General features: G+C 42.5%; 2 protein-coding genes across 8 annotated transcripts; one reads left to right on the forward strand and one right to left on the reverse strand.

Annotated features, from left to right (window-relative positions):
- Nucleotides 1-2,585: 2,585 nt before the first annotated feature.
- aqp10b (aquaporin 10b) lies at nt 2,586-5,940 on the forward strand. Of its 2 annotated transcripts, none has more exons than XM_010867952.3 (6): nt 2,586-3,024; nt 3,745-3,871; nt 4,153-4,290; nt 4,598-4,716; nt 5,198-5,415; nt 5,606-5,940. In XM_010867952.3, exons 1-6 carry the CDS (start codon nt 2,938-2,940, stop codon nt 5,832-5,834), a joined length of 918 nt encoding a protein of 305 aa, XP_010866254.1. In that variant the 5' UTR covers nt 2,586-2,937; the 3' UTR covers nt 5,835-5,940. The 2 variants fall into 2 exon arrangements, with proteins under 2 accessions (XP_010866254.1, XP_019905710.1); XM_020050151.2 differs by having other exon boundaries at nt 4,153-4,197.
- Nucleotides 5,941-6,503: 563 nt separating this feature from the next.
- On the reverse strand, nt 6,504-21,480 carry znf687b (zinc finger protein 687b). Of its 6 annotated transcripts, none has more exons than XM_020050192.2 (10): nt 21,388-21,479; nt 18,188-20,563; nt 14,634-14,896; nt 12,764-12,948; nt 11,915-12,091; nt 11,545-11,707; nt 10,598-10,936; nt 10,312-10,424; nt 8,714-8,807; nt 6,504-8,543 (listed from the first exon to the last, which is right to left on the reverse strand). In XM_020050192.2, the coding sequence occupies exons 2-10, from the start codon at nt 20,547-20,549 to the stop codon at nt 7,941-7,943; spliced, it is 4,299 nt and encodes a 1,432-aa protein (XP_019905751.2). In that variant the 5' UTR covers nt 20,550-20,563; nt 21,388-21,479; the 3' UTR covers nt 6,504-7,940. The 6 variants fall into 6 exon arrangements, 5 of the variants coding, with proteins under 5 accessions (XP_019905751.2, XP_019905750.2, XP_010866247.2 ...); XM_020050191.2 differs by having other exon boundaries at nt 6,504-8,540; nt 14,634-14,932; XM_010867945.3 differs by having other exon boundaries at nt 14,634-14,932.
- Nucleotides 21,481-21,516: the final 36 nt, after the last annotated feature.

The following is a 21,516-nucleotide window of genomic DNA, read 5'->3' on the forward strand; positions in this document are numbered from 1 at the left end:
TGGATATCAAACAAGCTCATATAGGTGTGATGGTCGAGTGTCTACATTCTTTTGTGTACAATCATTGATTGTATTGACGCTATGATGTGTGTGAAATATTGAGTGATTCATTCCATCCATCACATATTAACAAAATCCAACCCCCCAGTATCAGTATCATCCTTCCCTCAATCCTGACCCTGCCACTGAAAAATATCCCCACAGCATGATGCTTCCACCACTAAGCTTAAACGTAGTCATGTTATTAGCCAGGAAATGAGCAGGTACGCTGTTTTTGCCAGAGTACTGCTTTGGGTATTCAGCCCAAATAGCTAAATTCTCATCAGACCAGAAAATACTTTTCCTCATGCTCTTTGAGTCCTTCAGACCCTGTCATATTCCTTTAACTAAGGAGTGGCTTCCGACTAGCCACACTACCAAGGCCTGATTGATGAAGTGCAGCAGAGATGGTTGTCCTTCAGTCAGGTTATCCTATCTCTGCAGATAAACTCTGAAGTTCACCTGCCTGACCAAGGCCCTTCTTGTCCAGTTACTTTATTTGGCTGGACGGAAGAGTCTTGGTGATTCCAAATGTCTTCCATTACACAATGAAGCGCACTGAACTTTCAATGCTATAGCATTTTTTTAAATAACCTTATGTGCCTTGACAAAATTCTATCTTGAAAGTGAAGAATCATTAGATTTCATGGCATGGTTTTTTTAATAACCTCATGTGCCTCAACAAAATTCTATCTTGAAGGTGAAAAATCATTAGATTTCATGGCATGGTTTTTGCTTTGACATGCACTGTGAAGTTTAGGACCTTACTTAGCCAGGTATGTGCCCTCCTAAATCATTTTAACCTATTTAATTTGCCATAAATGGACTCCATCACAAAGATGATCATATGATACAATATATTCAGAATTTGGAGTGTCATGGCAAAGGGTCTGAATACTTATGTACATGACATTTTCTATTTTTCATATTCAATTGGGAAACATCTCGCTTTATCTTCATGGTGTACTGTATGTAGACTTATGGAAATTAATAATAATTATAAATGAAGTCTATAACAACAAAATATAGAGAAAGGGAAGGGGTTTGAATACTTTCTGAAGGCACTGTATACAGTATACATTTGTGCTCATAAGTTTGCATACGCTGGCAGAAATTGTGAAATTTTGGCATTGATTTTAAAATATGACTGATCATATTTAAGGATAGTGATCATAGTGCTCATATGAAGCCATTTATTATCACATCATTGTTTGGCTCCTTTTTAAATCATAATGATAAAACTGTGGCTTTTTAAATTGCAATTAGTGTCTGTGTATAAATAGTCAATGAGTTTGTTAGCTCTCACGTGGATGCACTGAGCAGGCTAGATACTGAGCCATGGGGATCAGAAAATAACTGTCAAAAGACCTGTGTAACAACATAATGGAACTTTATAAAGATGGAAAAGGAAATAAAAATATATCCAAAGCCTTGCAAATGCCAGTCAGTACTGTTCAACCACTAATTAAGAAGTGGAAAATTCTGGGATCTCTTGATACCAAGCCATGGTCAGGTAGACCAAGAAAGATTTCAGCCAATACTGCCAGAAGAATTGTTTAGATACAAAGAAAAACCCACAGATATCCTCTGGACAAACACAGTCTGCTCTGGAAAAAGACATTGTGATTGTTTCAAGGACCACAATACGATGATACTTAAAAAAAAAAGAGCTGCATAGTCGAGATGTCAGAAAGAATCTTTTACTGTGCCAGTGCCACAAAAATGGCCAGTTACAATATGGCCGACAACACCTTGACACGCCTCACACCTTCTGTCACACTGTAATTTGGAGTGATAGACCAAAATAGAGCATTATGGTCACAACCATAAGCGCTATGTTTGGAGAGTGGTCATAAAGGCCTATAGTGAACAGGATACCATCCCCACTATGAAGCATGGTGGTTGCTTACTGATGTTTTGAGGTGGTGTGACCTCTAAAAACATGGAGAATCGTGTGAAAATTTATGGCAAGATGAATGCAGCATGTTATCAAAAAATACTGGCAGACAATTTGCATTATTTTGAATGAAAGCTGTGCATGGGACGCTATTGGACTTTCCAGCACAACAATGACCCTAAGCACAAAGGCCAAGTTGACCCTCCAGTGGTTACAGCAGAAAAAGTTGAAGGTTCTGGAGTAGCCATCACAGTCTCCTGACCTTAATATCATCAAGCCATTCTGGAGAGATCTCAAACGTGCGGTTCAGGCAAGATGACCAAAGACTGCATGACCTGGAGGCATTTTGCCAAGACGAATGGGCAGCTATACCACCTGCAAGAATTCAGGGCCTCATAGACCACTATTACACAAGACTTAACACTGTCATTGATGCTAAAGGGGGCAATACACAGTATTAAGAACTAAGGGTATGCAGACTTTTGAACAGGGGTCATTTCATCTTTTTCTAAGTTGATATGTTTTGTTTTATAATTGTGCCATTCTGTTATGACCTACAGTTGAATGTGAATCTCACTCATGTTTTCTTTACAAATGGTACATATATTACCTATTCCCCAAGGATATGCAAACTTTTGAGCACAACTTTATGTAGATACAGTAACAATGGATAGGATGGGAAAAATTGATATGGCACCTCCATTTCCTTGAAATTCTATTGTTTGTATCACTTATCACATTCTTCACCTTCTAGCATTGATGAACCAGCAATTGGCATTCATGAGTTATCATACAGTAGTAACCACACAAAGAAACCCCAGTCATGCCATAAAACGAGTGACGCAGAGGATTGCCGTATGAAAGTGCAAACTTAGTCTTTGTGAACCTGTTAATAGTCAGCCGGAAAGCACAAGTTCCCTGTCTGAGTTTAGTAGTAATACTGATGAGTGAACACCACTGATTCGAAACACCTTCTTTCTAACATCAGAAACGCTGCAAGGATGGATCAACTGCTGAAGAAATGTCAGATAAGGAGCAATCTTCTCAGAGAATGTTTGGCTGAATGCCTTGGCGTCTACATCATGATAGTGAGTGCATGTTCAATATGAGGTAGCCTCATGTCTTATGTTGAGATTTTTAAAGGTAGGCCTATATTCGCCTACATTTGTCTCTATCGGAATGGTTAGAGACAGTTTATTTTTCCATAGTCCCTGCTGACTGTGCAGGAATAAATTATATTTCAAAGATGTGTTATTGTTAATGTGCATTTTTCTGATTTTTGTTAGTCTTATACTTTACCTCAGACGGATGGATTTGAAAAACACATGTTCAATCTAAGACTAACTTGAAATGCCAACATGACCTTAAATAGCCTGTTCTAATGGATTTATTTTGTCCTAAAGCATGCTCTGGGTTCTGTTTTGAATTCTAAGTGCTTGACAAAACCCATAACAGTGTAATTAGTTGATCATCACAATGGTTAACCAAAGACTTTGACCCCAAAGGAAGACAGAAACGGACAAGGAGTAAGCGAGTGTGTGGGAGGTCCTAGTAGATTAGATTGATGTGCGCAATCTGGATAAGAGATCCTTCATTATGAACAGAAAAGACATGGATGAATTCATTTCAACTGGAGTTTGATACAGGCCTACTAGATTACTTGGTTCATCCATGACAGTCTAAACTGTGAAAATATTGGACATTATAGTTCGAGCATTTTTGCCATAGTTTTGAAAACAGGGATGTGCACTGCTTCATATAGGTATAATTCCATGATATCAGCCTTGTTTTCTGTAATGTGATTGCAGCTGCTTGGATGTGGCTCTGTTGCCCAAGTAACAACCTCCAAGAACAGTAAAGGTCACTACCTGTCAATCAATCTGGGTTTCGCTCTTGGAACTACCTTTGGAATCTATGTTTCCCGTGGGGTGTCAGGTAAAGTCTCTGAATAAACATCTACGCATATGGATGAGGCCTAAAAGAGGCCAACGCCTGACAAAATATTCCATAATCAAATTACGATTAATTCTAATGAAATTCCAAAAGGTGAAAGTATAGCTGTGATGGGACTGTCCTGGTAGTAATTATAGATTTTTATACAGTACCCCAGACCAGTCTGTGAGGTGATTTGACCTCTGGAAAAAGAGCTACTGTATAAATATTGCAATGAGGGTTTCATTGATTTGACATGCCATGTTTCTATTACTCTCTTGAAGGGGCTCATCTGAACCCTGCAGTGTCTCTCAGCCTTTGCTTCCTGGGTAGGCATCCTTGGACACGTCTGCCGTTTTATGCTGTCTCTCAGATAATGGGGGCCTTCTTGGCTGCAGCTACCATAGGCCTGCAGTACCATGGTAACACAAAACAGAGAAAATAAGTAGAATACCAACATACAGAGTACCAATACTATCTAACTGTTCAGGTTGTTCCAGAAACAAACAATCCCATAAAACCCATGTGTTGGGGTACAGCTAGAATAACATGTACAAAAGCTTTCATTAGTTTCATACTCTGATTATATAGAGATGATCAGATTGCTGAGGACTTTGTTCTGTTCAATACTAAAAAAAAATTTATCACCCAATCAACTGCAAGGGAAGTTAAAGATTTCTATTTGAATCATCAAGCAAGTAGCATAATATGTTGTCTTTCCATTTACAGATGCTATACGGTACTACAGTGGTGGTCACCTGAGCGTAACCGGCCCCACTGCCACAGCAGGTATCTTTTCCACATACCCTGCTGACTACCTGAGCCTCTGGGGAGGCATCTTGGACCAGGTCAGGAACATGAAAATGTTCTAACTTATTCAAATACAGGATATACATTTATAACGGGAGGAATTGTTTAACTCATTTACTTAAGAATAATTAAAAAAAATACAAGTTGAATGACAACGCACTGGATACCACAAAATTACAGGCGGCCTGTGGCATCCATGAAGGAGAGGACAGGCTAATGTTAATGGCTGGAATTGTATTTCTAGAATGGTTTGAAACATCAACACATCTACAATGTGTTAATGTGTTGATCACATTCCATTCACTCCATTCTAATGAGCATTCCATCCAGCCATTCTAACCAATCCTATTCTCACCAGCCTCCTGTCGACAAAACTGAAATAAATTAAGTGGAAATTTGTATGAGTGCGAAAACATGCAAATTGAAATGCCTCAGACTTTAACAGTCAGTTCTTACTGATTGTTTCTCCATTGTGATTTTGCTTTGTTCTGTGATGGATAACCTGTTCACTTTCTCAAGGTGGTAGGTACAGCTGTTCTCATGGTTTGTATCCTGGCTCTGGGGGACAGCAGAAACAGTCCTGCACCGGCAGGTCTGGAGCCAGTTCTGGTGGGGGCAGTGGTGCTGGTGATTGGAATCTCCATGGGCTCAAACAGTGGTTACTCGCTCAACCCAGCCAGAGACATCGGGCCTAGGCTGTTCACGTACATCGCTGGCTGGGGGGACGAGGTGTTCAGGTAAACCAGTCCTGTTACACATTCTGCTGTACTTATTGAGCTAAAACTGATAGGATGTGAAGCTGGGAGATCTTGACTCGTAGAGAGTACTAAGACTCATTAATGATTGTAACTGTGATAATAGTGGAGTCTGAACTTTAGATATCAACAATAACTCCCGGGTTGCACTTCCTTTGTGTTTGTCTCTAAGGGCTGGATGTAATTGGTGGTGGGTGCCGTTGGTAGCTACTTGTGTTGGCGCTCTCGTGGGGACACTGATCTATGAGCTCCTCATTGAGGTCCACCACCCAGAGAACAGATTCATATCAGAGTCCTCGACCCAGGGAAAGGCCACTGTGAGCAACCAGGCAGTGGAGCTGAGCACAGTAAATGCAGAAAATAATTATCACAAGGACAGACCGGATGGCATCAAACTGTGAAAGAGAGAATGTTGGATTTTTAACAGATATATAGATCGTTTTCGTCCTCTGCCAGTCTGTAGATTTGTTGTCCCCAATGTCTATTGCTTGACCTCGTTCTTATGAACTGCCGTCTTTGTAAGTTTCAGGATGGAAGCAACCGGACGCTCACTGTATCCCTCTGCCAGTAAAGTCAGTATTGAACCCTTCTTTTCCTCACAAAGCTTTTCTTTTCAAGTCTTTTGTCATGCTGAATAGTTATTTCTTTATTCAACTTACCTTTGAGGTACTACTTGCACTGTTTTTGCCATCCAGCTGGTCCTATTGCAAGAGGATAGTGATGACCACAGCAGTGGTGTTTATACTTTTCCTCGTTAAATTAGATTTGGTTCAGGTAATCACCACCTCATTAAGTAAATGACGTGTGCCTGTGTTGGAATTTAACAGACACTAGAATGGAATGGCAGCCATACGTGAAGAAATGCTGATTTAAGCAAAATTAGGAGTGGTCTCTTAATATTTACCAGAGCTGTATGCATGCATGCATGCATATATATATATATATATACATATATGTAACTCCTCTTTTTGAGACACATTATGAATGACTGCTATGTCTATACATTTGTTTTACATAATGGAAACTTCCTTTGATACATTATTTTAAATAGGACAATAGTATAGACAAAGTTGTCCTTCACGCATTTATTTTGAAACGGCACAAAAAGTGTATGGCAATTCCGCAAGCAGACAACAATCATGATGTAGAATAAAACGTGGGTTCATTGTTTCGCTATATAAATATCAGCCAACCAAAAATAAAATAACATCCATACAAAAAGTCTTCATTCAAGTGAGAAAATGTTACTGAAACAGAAAAACAAAGGGGGATACAGCAAGCACTGATTCTGCAGTTAGAAAATAATCATATCAAAGAGAGAAATGTTCATACTCGTACACATTATTAAAACACAATACAACTCATTAAAATCTCCCCCTCTGCTTTTGTGAGTGACAATGTATAGCTAGCTACCTCCGATAAAAATGAAATGCTTAAAATTGGTTGGAAAAAGAACAACAAGCAGAAAAACATTTACAAGTACAAATACTATACTTATATTCACATTTTCATTACAAGTAACAAAACCCAAAAGCCTTCTTTTAGTGTATATTATACTATATTTACAGAGCAACATACACTAATAAACCGCATTTTCGACACTGGCAAGCATCTCGGAAGTCTCTCCTCCCATCCCGAGCTATAATGTCGGTGACAAAACCCTCCATTCAAAACAACACGGGTTACGATAACATAATTATGCAACCTTTTCTCCTACAGAAATGTGTAATGTAGAGAGATCAAAATCTCACCAGCCTGGGGTATCCATTACAAACTACTTTTACCATTTCATCTTTCTATAAGATTGGTGGCAAAATACTCACACAAACAACACCAATAATGTGTTTCATATAAATAAATAGGACAAAGTCATTATTACTTAAAATCAGTGTTATCAACTCTCCAAATACTCCCTTTTACTGCTTGTTTGAAGTGAAACCGGACAATGATTTGAAAACAGTACCTTCCCAGCCCGCCCTGAACAAGGGAAATAAACTAGGTCCAACAGGAAGAGAACTGTCGTTGTACAATCAGGTCTCTTTGTTGATGTATTTGGCGATGTATGAAGGATGTGAACAAGCACAAATAACAGATGGATACAAAAGGAAATGGATGTCGATGAGATAGTGTGGTTCACCCACAACGAACAATGATATTCGTGGCGGAAAAACACAAAGTCACTGAGAATTCTATGACAAACGTAGTGTTACAGCCGGAAACCAACAGCGACGCTGTGATCAGGTGACCTTCATGATTCCAGTCCTTTTTAACTGTTGGGCACGGCGATAATGAATGCGTGAATATTAAGGACGAATGTGGTCTCATCCGTCGGCATTCAGCCCCCCAAGAACGATCACCCCGAGGCCCCGCTCTGCTCTTTTATGACCGGGGTTCGGTGGCCCTGGTGTGATGTTTCCCGCGAGCTTCAGATATACTATCAACTCCGCTATCCCCCAAGTTTGAACTATTACTGGGTGTGGTGGGGCAATGCGTAAACCAATCCAGGATTACTGGGGCTTGTCTGTCTTTTGGGCGGCAATGAAGGCCATACCGTGGGTCCTCAGATGGGTGCTGAGGTCAGAGGCCCGGTCGAAGTGTCGGCTGCACACCCGGCAGCAAAGGCTCCCCTCCCCTTCCTCCCCCTTTTGGGGTGAAGAGGAGGGCGAGCCATCCACAGAGGAGGGAGGCGCGCGGGCCGGCCTACGCTCTGAATCCCCCTGGGGGTCCCTCACGCGGTGGGTGATGAAGCGGTGGCGTCCCAGCGAGCCAGCCGAGGCGAAGCACACGCCACACTGCAGGCACTGAAAGGAGGCGGCATCAGCACGGTGCTGCGGGATGTGGCGCTGGAATTCTGCGCCGTCCTCTGTGGCGAAGCCGCAGGGCACGCAGCGGAACACGCTGTCCTCCTCCTCGGTCTCGGCAAGCGCCGAAGCTCCTCGTGTTCTCTTTGAGGGGCCGGCACCGTCCTCCTCCTCCCGAGCCTCACCGCTCTCTGAGCCAGCCTTCTCCTCAATTCCAGCCACGGGGGGACCCACCTCTCCGTCCTGTTCAGAAGAGCTGCCTGGCCCTTCCCCCTGGGCTGACCGCTTCCTGGTCTGAGGAGGGCCCTGCTGGGGGGCCGAGGGGTGATGCGGAGGCAGAGAAAGTCAAAACTGTGATTTTTGGTAGTAAAACTTTTATAGGAAAATATTACTGAACAAAATTACAGCTAAAGCACGTTATGACTGAGGCTAAAGCGCATCACCAAAATTAGCACTTAAAGAAATGGATTCTAACAGACCTTTCCATCATTAGCTCTGACCCGGTGATGGACACGAATGTGTTTCTCCAGGATGAGTTGACTGCTGAAAGTCCGCTTGCCCTCTGTGCAATATCTGCATTTAAAAAACACTTACATTTACATTTAAATAGGAATCAAACATGAAGTTTATGTTCTCAGCACATAGCAAGGACCAGGAAGGTTGAATTGGACCCATACCTTGCTGGCTATTTTGTTGATAGGCTGTTCATTTATTTATTGTTTATTTATATGCTTTATTGGACAGGAAAATGATGAAAGAGTGAACAGGGAGTGTTTGTTTAAAGAGCAGTAGGTTGGATTTGAACCCAAGCTACAGCAGTTAATGTGTGCCTGAAATCATGGCTTAGACTGCTGAACAACCAGGTCAAGCAGTCCACTTCTATTTCATTCAGAGACACTTTTCTTATTTTGGCTTGTATCGTTTATTGCAGAGGCCACAAGTCTGTCACTCCAAACCAGTGGTTCTCAAAACTGGGGAATCAGCTGTTTTAAAGGGGTCATTCACAAGTAAAGTTTGAATTTAATTTAAAAGGCAACCAATAGCTTTATTAGACATATGTTATGTAAATGCATCACACTTTATCGCAACCTAATCACAGGCTACATCTGAACAGCAATTGTGGGTTTCCATTTTAAAAATAAGGCGTAGGGTAAAACATACAACTGGTGTTAGTGTTAGAATTGGGGTTACTTTTAGACTTTAGGGATTAGAGCTAGGTTAGGTTTAGTAACACAGCTCCGGAAAAAATTAAGAGACCACTGCACCTTTTACTTTCCTTTCCAAAAAAGTCAAAAGGGAAGGTTTTGAGCGAGGAACAGAAGGGTTAAAATGAAGAGACCCCCTACAAATTGAACGCTTCTGTTCCTCACTCAAAACTTTCCTTTTCAACTTTTTTGGAACGGAAAGAAAAAGGTGCAGTGGTCTCAATTATTTCTGGAGCTGTATATTTTAGGTTACTGAGGTTAAGGTTAAGATAAGGATTAGGGTCAAAATGGGATTTATTTTCTTCTGTGGTCCACACAAGGATATAAATAGAATCCTGTATTTGCTTGCCTGTGACAAACTGCAACTTAAGGAACGTAATGGCAGAATCTGAAAGATCAGGATAGGTTGTCATCTTGATCTCTTGCTCCTAAATATAATAAAACAAAATGACTCATTGAGTCATCCGTGTTATTTAGTCCGTTAGTGCCCTCAAAAAAAATAAAAATAAAAACAATCAGACAAGCTATAGTTGATTTTAAAATGACAGCAATTTTAATTGTGAACTACTATATGAATCAAATTTGACACTCTATTCTCACAATTGTGTGGTGTCGACCAAAGTCGAGTCAGCTTGCAACCGACCCCGACACGCCTAAAAAGCCTTTTCACAAGAAATGCCCTGGGACATGCACAGTCCATTGGAGACTCCTGTTCCAGATCTGCTGTGACACCCAGGGTCAGAATCCTGGTTTGGCGGTGCCTTGACACTACAACGAACAGCTATATATACCTGTTGTTCGTAGAGAGGCTGAATCTACATTTTTTATTGTTTTGTCACATGAACTATAAAAGCATTTGTAGTTTCACTCACTGGCAATGGAAGACTCTCTTGTTGCCCTCGTGGATGACTCGTACATGCCGCCGGAGGCTGGAAGAGGTGGAGAAGGAGCTCTGGCACAAGCGACACGGGAACTTCTTCAGAGCCTACAAACGTGGACAGAAAAGAGAATTGCTATGGACAGTCAGTGAGCCGTTAACTAACTCCTTCTAGTTCAATTCAAGAAGTGAATTTCAAAATGTTCCTCCTTGAAAAGTTCTGAAGCTTTTTGAACTGAATGGAATTGACTCCAGCACTGTTGTACACAGCCTCAATGTACCTTTCCATGTTCTGTCTTCATGTGAGAGGTGTAGTCGTCACTCTGCGCAAAGCTCTTCTGACATTGCTGGCAGCTCCATTCGGAAGGAGCTCCACGGTTGTTTTCGGTGGCGCTAGGCTGACTCTCAGGTTGCTCATAGTCTTCATCATCCTCTTCCTCGCCTCCCTCCTCCTCCTCATCGTCCTCTTCTTGGTCTCGGCCCCAGTCCTCCCCGTCTGAGTTCTCTGTTTTAGCAGAGGGCTTGGGTTTCGGGAGGGACGGCGTGGAGGGGTTGGTTGGGGCAGGGGTGGAGGCATCTAATTGGCCCTCCTGTCTGACTGACTGCCCTCTGTGAGCAGTCTGGATAAGAAGGTGAGAAGAAATCAAATCATATTACAAAGAGGTGAGAATGAAAGACCACATTGAGAAATGAGTAGATAGACATGAGGATTTTGGCTTACTTGTCATTTAGAGATGCTTTGATCCAGAGCTACTTACAAGAGAAATTAGTGTTTTATATCACCTACCTTTTAGTTACTGACTCAATGTTCTAACCCCAAAGCTACTGAAGTGCAATCATATATTTAATGAGTATAAACACAGATTACTTTATCAAAGCTAATGTGCAACCCAATTCATACTTTTAGAAAACCTAACCCTAACCCTAATGAGTATAAACACAGATTACTTTATCATAGCTAATGAGCAACCCTATTCATACTTTTAGAGTGTTATAGAATGTCATTCATTCATTAGGGACTTTTTATCGCACATTAATGCATACTTTTAAATGTGAGTGAAACCTATGAATAAAAGATAAATAATACATTAAAAAAATGTCTTGAAACACTAACTATTCCATTCATTCCGATGGGGGACAGACACCCAAAATGGCCGACCAATGGAGTCAAAGTAGTAATCTAGGGTTTGTATACACCAAATATTAGAAAGAATGTAACTAAACAAACCTTTATGTGTTCCATCATGGAACCTTTCTGCGCATATAGTTTGGTGCAGTCAGGACACTTGAAAACATGCACTTTCTGCTTGGCCAGGTGAGTGTCAAAGTGCATGTACAGTAAGGGTTTCTGAGTAAAAACTGTATCACACATCACACATTTGTAGATCATTCTGCAAATACAGAAGAGAGAAACAGTGGAAACATTTTAAATGTGCCAAAAACACCATTCAAAAATCCCCTAAACCAGTGTTTCCCATTCCAGGTCCTGTGGACACAAAGAAGGGCAAATGTTTTATTTGAAAAAACTAATAATAAGTAAGTGCCTTTGGCCAGGACCCATAAGACGTAACTCGGTACGTTCACTGTGCATCACTTACTTGGCCTGTCCATCGTTGAGGGCTGGGTGCTGGGTGTTGATATGTCCCTGTGCACTGGGGGCCGACTTGAAAGCCATAGGGCAGCTTGGACACTTGTGGAACACCTCGCAGTGGGCTGTCTGGATATGGGATTTGATAGAATTTAGACCCCCGAACACCACCTGACAACTGGAGCACCTGGGGAACAGTATTTAGAAAAAAATTACATTGTATTCACAAAGTCAAAGTTCAAACTTTATGAGGAAATCTGTGAATTCGACTAAATGATTTGTACCGAAAATATATTTTTTCACATGAGAGAAATAAGCTTTTTAAGAATAAGGAACGTTTCTGGGATCTTTTATCAAACTTTACATGTTGTGTTTATATTTTTGCTCAGTATAAAATTGGTTGGCTTAATTGGGGCGATGAATCTAACCCAGATGTATACTTCCTGTAAAAAGTTTTACATTTTGCATTTAGTGAGAGGAATTTTAATTAATTTGCACTGTTTTTGAAAGAGGCCAACCTGAAACTTGGCTAACTGAGTTATGACAGCGATTCTACTAACAGATCACGTACATATAAACAACAGAGTGCCAGGCTGCATCTTTAACCACATGAAAATACATTCACTAAAAGTGTTAGAAGAATATATAATGCCATTTGTGCTACTTTATGGTATTCAGACCTTGCATATTTGTTGCATGTTTACCGATCACTGAAGATGACACACATGATAAAATAAGCTACTAAGCTTTGCTAAGCTATCCCTTGGAAAGAGAAAAAAGATATTAGCATCGTCCTTTTGTTTGAAGATCTAACACTTTGTTGACATATTTCTAGGCACAGATACTGTTGACTCTTCACCTGTATCCAATGCGGCGAGCAAAATGCAGACAGGCCTCCTCCAGGTGGGTCTGGAAGCTGGCCTGTCGGGCAATGCCACCGCACTCTGGGCAAACATGGGGAGCCCTGTGCTTATGGATCCTCTGGTGAGCCAACACGCTGCATGAGTTGGGCAGCATCATGGGTGGCGAACACAGGGTACAGGTCTGGCCGGAATGAAAAGAGTGGTGACAAATTGCTGAACAGTTGACTAAAACATAAACAAGGCAGACAATTAAACACCAGGAGGAGGTTTAATCTCCATTTAGTGTACTCTTTAGTCCGGGAACTAGCTTAAATTAGGTCTGCCTCACTTGGTTGAACAGTACAGTTAGATCCAGAAATAATTGGACACTGATACAAGTTGTGTTATTTTGGCTGTTTACCAAAATATATTCAAGTTACAGTTTAATAATGAATATGTAGCCCCCTATTTTTCAAGGAACAAAAAGTATTTGTTCAATTACTCAAAAGCTGTTTCATGGACATGTGTGGGCTATTCCTTTGTTATTACTTAAACGATTAAGCAGGTAAAAGGTCTGGAGTTGATTCCAGGTGTGACATTCGCATTTGGAAGCTGTTGCAGTGAACCCAAAACATGCAGTCAAAGAAGCTCTCAATGCAAGTGAAACAGGCCATCCTTGAGCAGCAAAAACAAAAATCCATCAGAGAGATCGCAGGAACATTAGGAGTGAACAAATCAACAGTTTGGTACTTTCCAAGAAAAGAAGAATGCACTGGTGAGCTCTGCAACAAAAAAAAGGCCTGACTTCCATGGAAGACCACAGTGGTGGATGATCGTAGGATCCTTTCCATGGTAAAGAAAAACCCCTTCACAACATCCAAGAACACTCTCCAGGAGGTAGGCATATCATTATCCAAGTCTACCATAAAGAGAATACTTCCCCAGAGCAAATACAGAGGGTTCACCACTCATTCATAAACCTCAAGAATAGAAAGGCCAGATTAGACTTTGCCAAAAAACATCTAAAAAAGCCAGCCCAGTTCTAGAACAGCATTCTATGGAAGATTAACCTGTACCAGAATGACGGGAAGAAAAAAAGTATGGAGAAGGCTTGGAACGGCTCATGATCCGAAGCAAACCACATAATCTGTAAAACACAGTGGAGGCAATGGCCAAATCAATCATCCCATTTCAACCCGATCGAGAATGCATTTCACTTGCCAAAGACAAAACTTAAGGCAGAAAGATCCACAAACAAACAACAACAGAAGGCAGCTGCAGTAAAGGCCTGGCAAAGCATCACAAAGCAGGAAACCCAGCGTTTGGTGATGTCTATGTGTTCAAGCTGTCATTGCCTGCAAAGGATTCTCTACAAAGTATTAAAAAAATTAAATTAAATTTATGATTTTTTAAATTTGTCCAATTACATTTGAGCCCCTGAAATAAGGCGACTGTGTATGAAAATGGTTGCAATTCCTAACCGTTTCATACAATATTTTTGTTCAACCCCTTGAATTAAAGCTGAAAGTCTGCACTTCAATTGCACCTCGGTTGTTTCATTTCAAATTCATTGTGGTGGCATACAGAGCCAAACATTTTTAAATTGTGTCAGTGTCCAAATATTTCCAGATCAAACTTTATGTGCCTCTGTTGGTTGAACACTATGTAGCTCAGCTGGTTGAACACTATGTAGCTCAGCTGGTAGAACACTATGTAGCTCAGCTGGTAGAGCATTGCACTTGAAATGTCAGGGATGTGTGTTAGTTTCCCACAGGGAATTTATTTTTGAAAGTATTAAAATGAATACATTTGCAAATCCCTAGATAAGACTGTTTATTTAATTATGTAAATGTAATCACTGTTCAGGCACACAATCAAGGGACTCACTGAGTTAGGAGTAGCTCTGATCTGCTGGAAGTGGGCGACCAGCTCGGCCTTGCCAGAGAACTGGGCTTGGCACTCCGGACACTTGAAGTTTTGGTACTGCAGCACCTCACCCTTCTTGCAGGGGAGGGGCATCAGTGCCTGGGGACTTTGGGGGACCCGGCGGACAGATCTGGGCTGGGTTGTGGAGGGAGACTGGGTGTCCTTCAGTAGGGAGGATCCAGTTGACAGGGCAGGTGCCCCTGATGTGGTGGAGGGGGAAGAGGCTGGAGGAAGAGAGGAGATTGAAGGAGAGAGCATGCCTGGTCAACAAAGCGAAGCAAGAAAACAAAGCAAAGAAGACTGAAGTCAGTTGAACTTAGTTATAGGTGCCTTATACGTTTCAAATCATAAGTTGTGTCACATCAACAAGTAAGTACACCCCCTGGAAGTTATTTTTAAATACTTGGACACACATTTTTGAGCTAAATTCTAACCACATGCATTAAGATAATCTTATTTAACAAATCACATAAAAAAGGTTAACTTTGAAACCATTTATGCAATTAAAATAAACAAAAATCCAGTAGCCTCCAGTGTAGATAAAAACCCGGGGTGGTTTGATCTTAACCATATGGGTGTGCGTGGTAAAATCTTGGCAAGATCACAAGACCTTCTTGAGGCCCCCAGAAGAAAGATTATTGAAGTTTGATGAGACTGGGAAGGGTTAAAAAGCCATTTTCAACCAATACAAAGTAAATTATTCCACTGTCTGAATGATCTACAAATGTAGATTTTTAGAATTACAGTTCATCGACAATCTACATAGAACAGGTTATCATCATATAAGTTCCATATAGTATAAGAGAATTCCTTACGAGAATGTGAGGCCATCAGTCAAAAGGCGGAAGCAAACATGGAACTTGCAGCAAGACACACAAGAAAAACTAAAACAGAATGGCTCAACAAAAACAAATGGAGGGTATGTAATGTCTGAGTCAAAGCCTAGATTCTCAACACTATCGAAATGCTGTGAGAAGTGGCTAGTCCACGCAAGATAGTCCTTGAATATGACATAGATGAAGCAGTACTGTAACACAAGGCAAAACTCCCATCCAGTCCCGTCTGATAGACAGTAACAAAAAAAGGCTACATGAAATAATAGAAGAGAAACACCAGCTATCAAAGCTAGGTGTGTGCTTATTTTCTGTTGACTATAGATGAATAAATGATTGCCAAGTATAATCTTGCACTTAAATTTGGTAAATTATGTGAGATTTATCTATCAATAGTTAAAGTGAAGATTGGATATCCATATTTTCAAACATGTAAAAGAAAAAGGTTCCTGGATTCACTTACTCTTTCCCACATAACTGTAGGCCTTTTGTTAAAAGTAATGCACTATATAGTTAAAGCTTTTTTCAAAAACAATGCACTATATACAGTGGGGAGAACAAGTATTTGATACACTGCCGATTTTGCAGGTTTTCCCACTTACATGTAGAAGTCTGTAATTTTTATCATAGGTACACATCAGCTGTGAGTGATGGAGTCTAAAACATAAATCCAGAAAATCACATTGTATTGTTAAATAATTTATTAGCATTTTATTACAAGTATTTGATCACCTACCAACCAGCAAGAATTCCAGCTCTCACAGACCTGTTAGTTATTCCTTTAGAAGCCCTCCTGTTCTCCACTCATTACCTGTATTAACTGCACCTGTTTGAACCTCTCCACAATGGCCAAGACCAGAGAGCTGTGTAAGGACATCAGGGATAAAATTGTAGACCTGCACAAGGCTGGGATGGGCTACAGGACAATAGACAAGCAGCTTGGTGAGAAGGCAACAACTGTTGGCGCAATTATTTAAAAAATTCAAGATGACGGTCAATCTCCCTTGGTCTGGGGCTCCATGCAAGATCTCACCTCGTGGGGCATCAATGATCATGAGGAAGGTGAGGGATCAGCCCAGAACTACACGGCAGGACCTGGTCAATGACCTGAAGAGAGCTGGGACCACAGTCTCAAAGAAAGCCATTAGTAACACACTACACCATCATGGATTAAAATCCTGCAGCGCACGCAAGGTCCGCCTGCTCATGCCAACGCATGTCCAGGTCCGTCTGAAGTTTGCCAATGACCATCTGGATGATCCAGAGGAGGAATGGGAGAAGGACATGTGGTCAGATGAGACAAAAATAGAGCTTTTTGGTCAAAACTCCACTCGCCATGTTTGGAGGAAGAAGGATGATTACAACCCCAAGAACACCATCCCAACCGTGAAGCATGGAGGTAGAAACATCATTCTTTGGGGATGTTTTTCTGCAAAGGGGACAGGACGACTGCACCGTATTGAGAGGAGGATGGATGGGGCCATGTATTGCGAGATCTTGGCCAACAACCTCCTTCCCTCAGTTAAAGCATTGAAATGGGTCAGGGCTGGGTCTTCCAGCATGACAACGACCCGAAACACACAGCCAGGGCAACTAAGGAGTGGCTCCGTAAGAAGCATCTTAAGGTCCTGGAGTGGCATAGCCAGTCTCCAGACCTGAACCCAATAGAAAATCTATGGAGGGAGCTGAAAGTCTGTATTGCCCCGAAACCTGCGACAGCCCCGAAACCTGAAGGATCTGGAGAAGGTCTGCATGGAGGAGTGGGCCAAAATCCCTGCTGCAGTGTGTGCAAACCTGGTCAAGAACTACAGGAAACTTATGATCTCTGTAATTGCAAACAAAGGCTTCTGTAACAAATATTAAGTTCTGATTTTCTGATGTATCAAATACTTGTGTCATGCAATAAAATGCAAATTAATTACTTAATCTTACAATGTGATTTTCTGGATTTCTGTTTTAGATTCCGTCACTCACAGTTGAAGAGTACCTATGATAACAATTACAGACTTCTTCATGCTTTGTAAGTGGGAAAACCGGCAAAATCGGCAGTGTATCAAATACTTGTTCTCCCCACTGTATGTAGGGCTCTGGTCAAAACTATTAAAATATAAAGGGAACCAAGTGCCATTTAGGAAGAAGCGATAACCAGGTATCCAACTATTTTACGTAATAAGTAAATAAATGTTGGATAAAAGCTGTCACGACAGGCCAAACTGAAATGGCTAATTTGTCTGTAATTGTTCAAAACACAAAAAAACACTAAACAAGGTGGACACTTTTTGTGTAATGAAAATATTTATGCAAGTAATGAAGTAGCTTAGAAATTCCTTTAATAAGCAAATATTATAACAATATAATGTCGATCATATATCTAAGTCAACTTGGAGTCACAGAATGGCAATATGTTTTGTGATCCTCCAGCTATGACTTGGGAAAGCAAGCAGTTCATGAGGCAAAAGAACATGGTGATTAGTTTCCAATAAAATAATAATAATATTCTGGTGATATGTGTCCTGATTCTTTAAACTTGGTGCATATCCCAACTCACTACTTTCCAAGTGATTATTGATGCTTAAATGCCATTCACAATAATAATAATGAATACGTCTCAGACTGTTCCATAATAATGTGGATGGAAATATAGCCACTTCACAAAGAACGTTTCCGGAAGCGATGCCTTACCGGAAGTGCTGTCCTGCTGGCCAATCATCTGTTCCACAGTGACTGGTCTCATGACAAGGTGGGAGCACTGCATGACCAGCCCGCGTTCCTTGTGCTCCCTGGCATGGAGCAGCAAGCTGCACTTGTTGAAGAAGGCCAGCCGCTTGGCACAATGGTTGCAGGTTACCTCTATACGCAGTGAGCGCCGGTCATAGTGGCGAGCCAGGCTGCGCTCCAGGGCGAAGGCATCGCCACATTCCAGACAGCGATAGCCAGTGGCGGGCAAAGGGAGCCCCCACTCTGGGGGTGGAGGAGTTGATAGGTCAGGCTTATAGCTGGGTAGTAGATTTTTGCTGTTAAGGATTTTGTTGAAGGCCTCCACCAGGCTGGACTGGCTCCGGGAGATGACGGCACCCGTGTTGTTAACGATGGAGGCTGGCTTGTTTGGCTGGTGAGTGCCTGCTAGGACACTTGTGCTGCCTCCATTTGCTGTTTTAGCACCAACAGGACGTACGCTAATCCCACCAGTGGCTACTGAGAATTTAGGAGAAGAGGCTACAGAGGGAGTGGCAGGCAAGGCGGCTGATTTAGTGATGCTAACAGCAGTGGCAGATACCTTGGCCTTGTCCGAGGAGGCAGCCATCTTGTTCTGAGCCTTGGTTGCGGCAGCAAGCATAGCACTACTGGCTGCGAGCGTAGACACAGGAAGAGCATTGAGGCTCTTTGATTTCTGTGGCTGGGAGGCTGTCGTACGACCAGAAGGAGGGTCAGGTTTCCGGGCCCTGTTTGCTGGGACCTTGCGCACCCCTGTTGGAACTTTGCTTGGATCCAAACCCTTGACTCCAGCAGCACTAGGTTTAGGTGCGACCCTGGTAACCATTCTGGTGATTCCACCAGTGGAGGTCTTGATGGTCTTTATCCGCACTTTGAGGGGCCTTGACGGAGTCGCAGGCCCTCCTGGAGTTGAAGCACCACCTTCAGTGCTTGTAAGTTTAGACTTCCCATCATCCACCTCCATTTTGTCTTCTTCTGATCTAGCACCCTCTTCCTTTCCTGAATCGGCCTTGCCATCCGAAGCCATTTCAATTCCATTCCCAACTTCCATCTCTTCCTCCTCCTCCTTAGGCTCCTGTAAGGCTGAGGGGGGTGGTGTGGAAGCTACTGCTGGGCTGGAACACCTCTTGGTGGTTTGTGGTGCTGCCGACTTGGGCATCTCTGACACTGGGCTTTCAGGCGAGTCCCGCTCCTCTATAACGTGTTCTGGGTGTTTGTCGTCCCGTGGCGGACTCTTGCTTGAGCCATACGGGGGGTTTGAGCAGGTCACTTTAGTGCCCAAGGTACTGTCCCCTGGTTTTGGGTGGGCTGTCGATGAGGCAGTGGGATGGGTGGGGTCCGAGCTGGAAGCTGGGGACCTGAAACGACGGGTTAGTTTGGGTGGGGTGCGGGAAGGGGACTCTGGGGGTTCCTGAATCATCAACGGAGGCCCTATGTCTGGGTCTGAATCCTCATCCTCTGAGTCTTGGGGACTAAATGCTGCCGGGCCGGCATTAGGTGCCCCGTTAAAAGCCTGAGAGGAGTGTAGCGGTAGTGAGGACAGGATGGTTGTTGGTGATGTTAGAAGTGGCTTGGAAGTTGCAAGAAAAGAAGTGGGAAGCCCTGCTGACCCTCCTGGGACAGATGTAGAGGACGTAATTGACAAAGATAATGAAGGTTTGCCCTCGTCTCCATCTTCATGGCCTGCATCTTGTGGTGTGTGCTGCTGCTGGTGCTGCTGCTGTAGGAGCTGCATCTTTCTTGCCCTTCCTACTGGGTCTCCGGACCCCTGCACCATGAGAGGCTTCAGTCTTTTGAATATATTGCCACCCTGCTTGGCAGATTTAGTGGATCCAGCACTACCTCCTCCGCCCTCTGATGCTGTTTTTGGGGTGCAGGCGGACCATGGCTCCCCATTAGATTGGGTCTGGGTTAGGGGTGTGGAAACACTGGAGGCTCCAAACCCATTGTGGTTCTGTGGTTCAGATTCAGCCATGCCTGGGGCGCAGGCACCCAGTCGTGGGCCCACAGCAACCCCAGAAATGCCATCCATATTGTCCTGGTCTGCATCCGAATCCCCATCCCCTCCATCTAGGGTCTCGGGTCGCACACGGTTCTTTACAATAACACTGACAATAGGCGTGTCAGCATGGGGGTCCGGGGGACTAGGTGGTCTCAGAGATGTCCCTACACCCAGCCCACCTTCCGGCTTTCCTAGAGAAGCACCACCTGGTCCGTGTGGGCCCTCAGCCTCATCAGGAGCAGACTGGATGGCCTCTTTTGCATCAATGTCAGGAATGTCAAATGCTGCCAACAGGTCATCGAAATCTGGGGTCTTCATGTCCCCCATGCCGGGTCCAAATCCTATAGAGGGTTATAGGGTCACATTATAGTGCATTTTATTTGTGAAATTATAGTTAAATGATTACAATTTAAATTAAAAGCATTTAAGGCACACACATCTTGGCTTACAAACCTGCACAAATAATGAAGCAGTAACATTGCTGATGATGCTGATAACCACTATCCTTGCATACTGCTGTCAAGGTAGTGTAGCGAGTTAGCTAGCAAAACAGACCAATGAATGTCGGTGAACAGGATTTTTTTTTTCAGCAAGTTACGAATATCAAACCGACACGAACGTCTATTAACAGCGTACCAAAGCACTACAATATAGTAAACGTTGATAGGATCTAGCCTGCACGAACACAATGAAGTTTGACAGACAACCAGTTTTTGCTCCCATTATGCCAACTAGCTTATAATGCTAGTTAGCTACATTAGCTAGCAACAATAAAGCTAGCAGCGAAGGTTAGCTAAAAAATAGCTAATTTTGTTCACATCCATGTGAACTTCAAACTCAACTTTTGAGTCACATATGTATTAACCTGCAATAGATATAAAACTATGAAAAATGTAAGACCACAAACATCGCGAAGCTGTGCGTTTAGTCTCGGCTTCCCCTGGCATCATCACATTCAGAAAGGCTAGCTGACTGGTACTACTGTACTGAGACCAAGCCAAGGCATCGCGAGGGGTCATTTAGCGGAGGCCACTGCATATATTCATACGGGTTACCAAGGAAGAACCATACTATTCTCAATACAATGGTATTGTGTTGTTCACTGTCACCAAATAAATACTGTGACACCCGGTATAGCTTTTCTATTACCTATTTTGATTGTTACCTGGATCTGTGATTCCCGACTACCGTCGCTCGCTCCAGATGAAGTATTTGCTTCCCGTCACATGATGAATAGAGGTCCTATCAGATCATTTGAGTCAATTAAATTTTTATTACAGACTCTAAAAAAACA

This window comes from Esox lucius, chromosome 10 (assembly GCF_011004845.1).
Source record: "Esox lucius isolate fEsoLuc1 chromosome 10, fEsoLuc1.pri, whole genome shotgun sequence".
Lineage (NCBI taxonomy): Eukaryota > Metazoa > Chordata > Actinopteri > Esociformes > Esocidae > Esox > Esox lucius.

Bases quoted from the DNA above. Each gene is read 5' to 3' on its own strand.
- aqp10b (XM_010867952.3), top strand. From the start codon at position 2,938: ATGGATCAACTGCTGAAGAAATGTCAGATAAGGAGCAATCTTCTCAGA. The intron at 3,872-4,152 runs GTAAAGTCTCTG...ACTCTCTTGAAG, and splicing joins TGTTTCCCGTGGGGTGTCAG to GGGCTCATCTGAACCCTGCA. The intron at 4,291-4,597 runs GTAACACAAAAC...TTCCATTTACAG, and splicing joins CATAGGCCTGCAGTACCATG to ATGCTATACGGTACTACAGT.
- znf687b (XM_010867945.3), bottom strand. From the start codon at position 20,549: ATGGGGGACATGAAGACCCCAGATTTCGATGACCTGTTGGCAGCATTT. The intron at 12,949-14,633 runs GTGAGTCCCTTG...CATTCCGGCCAG, and splicing joins TCAGAGCTACTCCTAACTCA to ACCTGTACCCTGTGTTCGCC. The intron at 11,708-11,914 runs GTAAGTGATGCA...CTGTATTTGCAG, and splicing joins CTCAACGATGGACAGGCCAA to AATGATCTACAAATGTGTGA.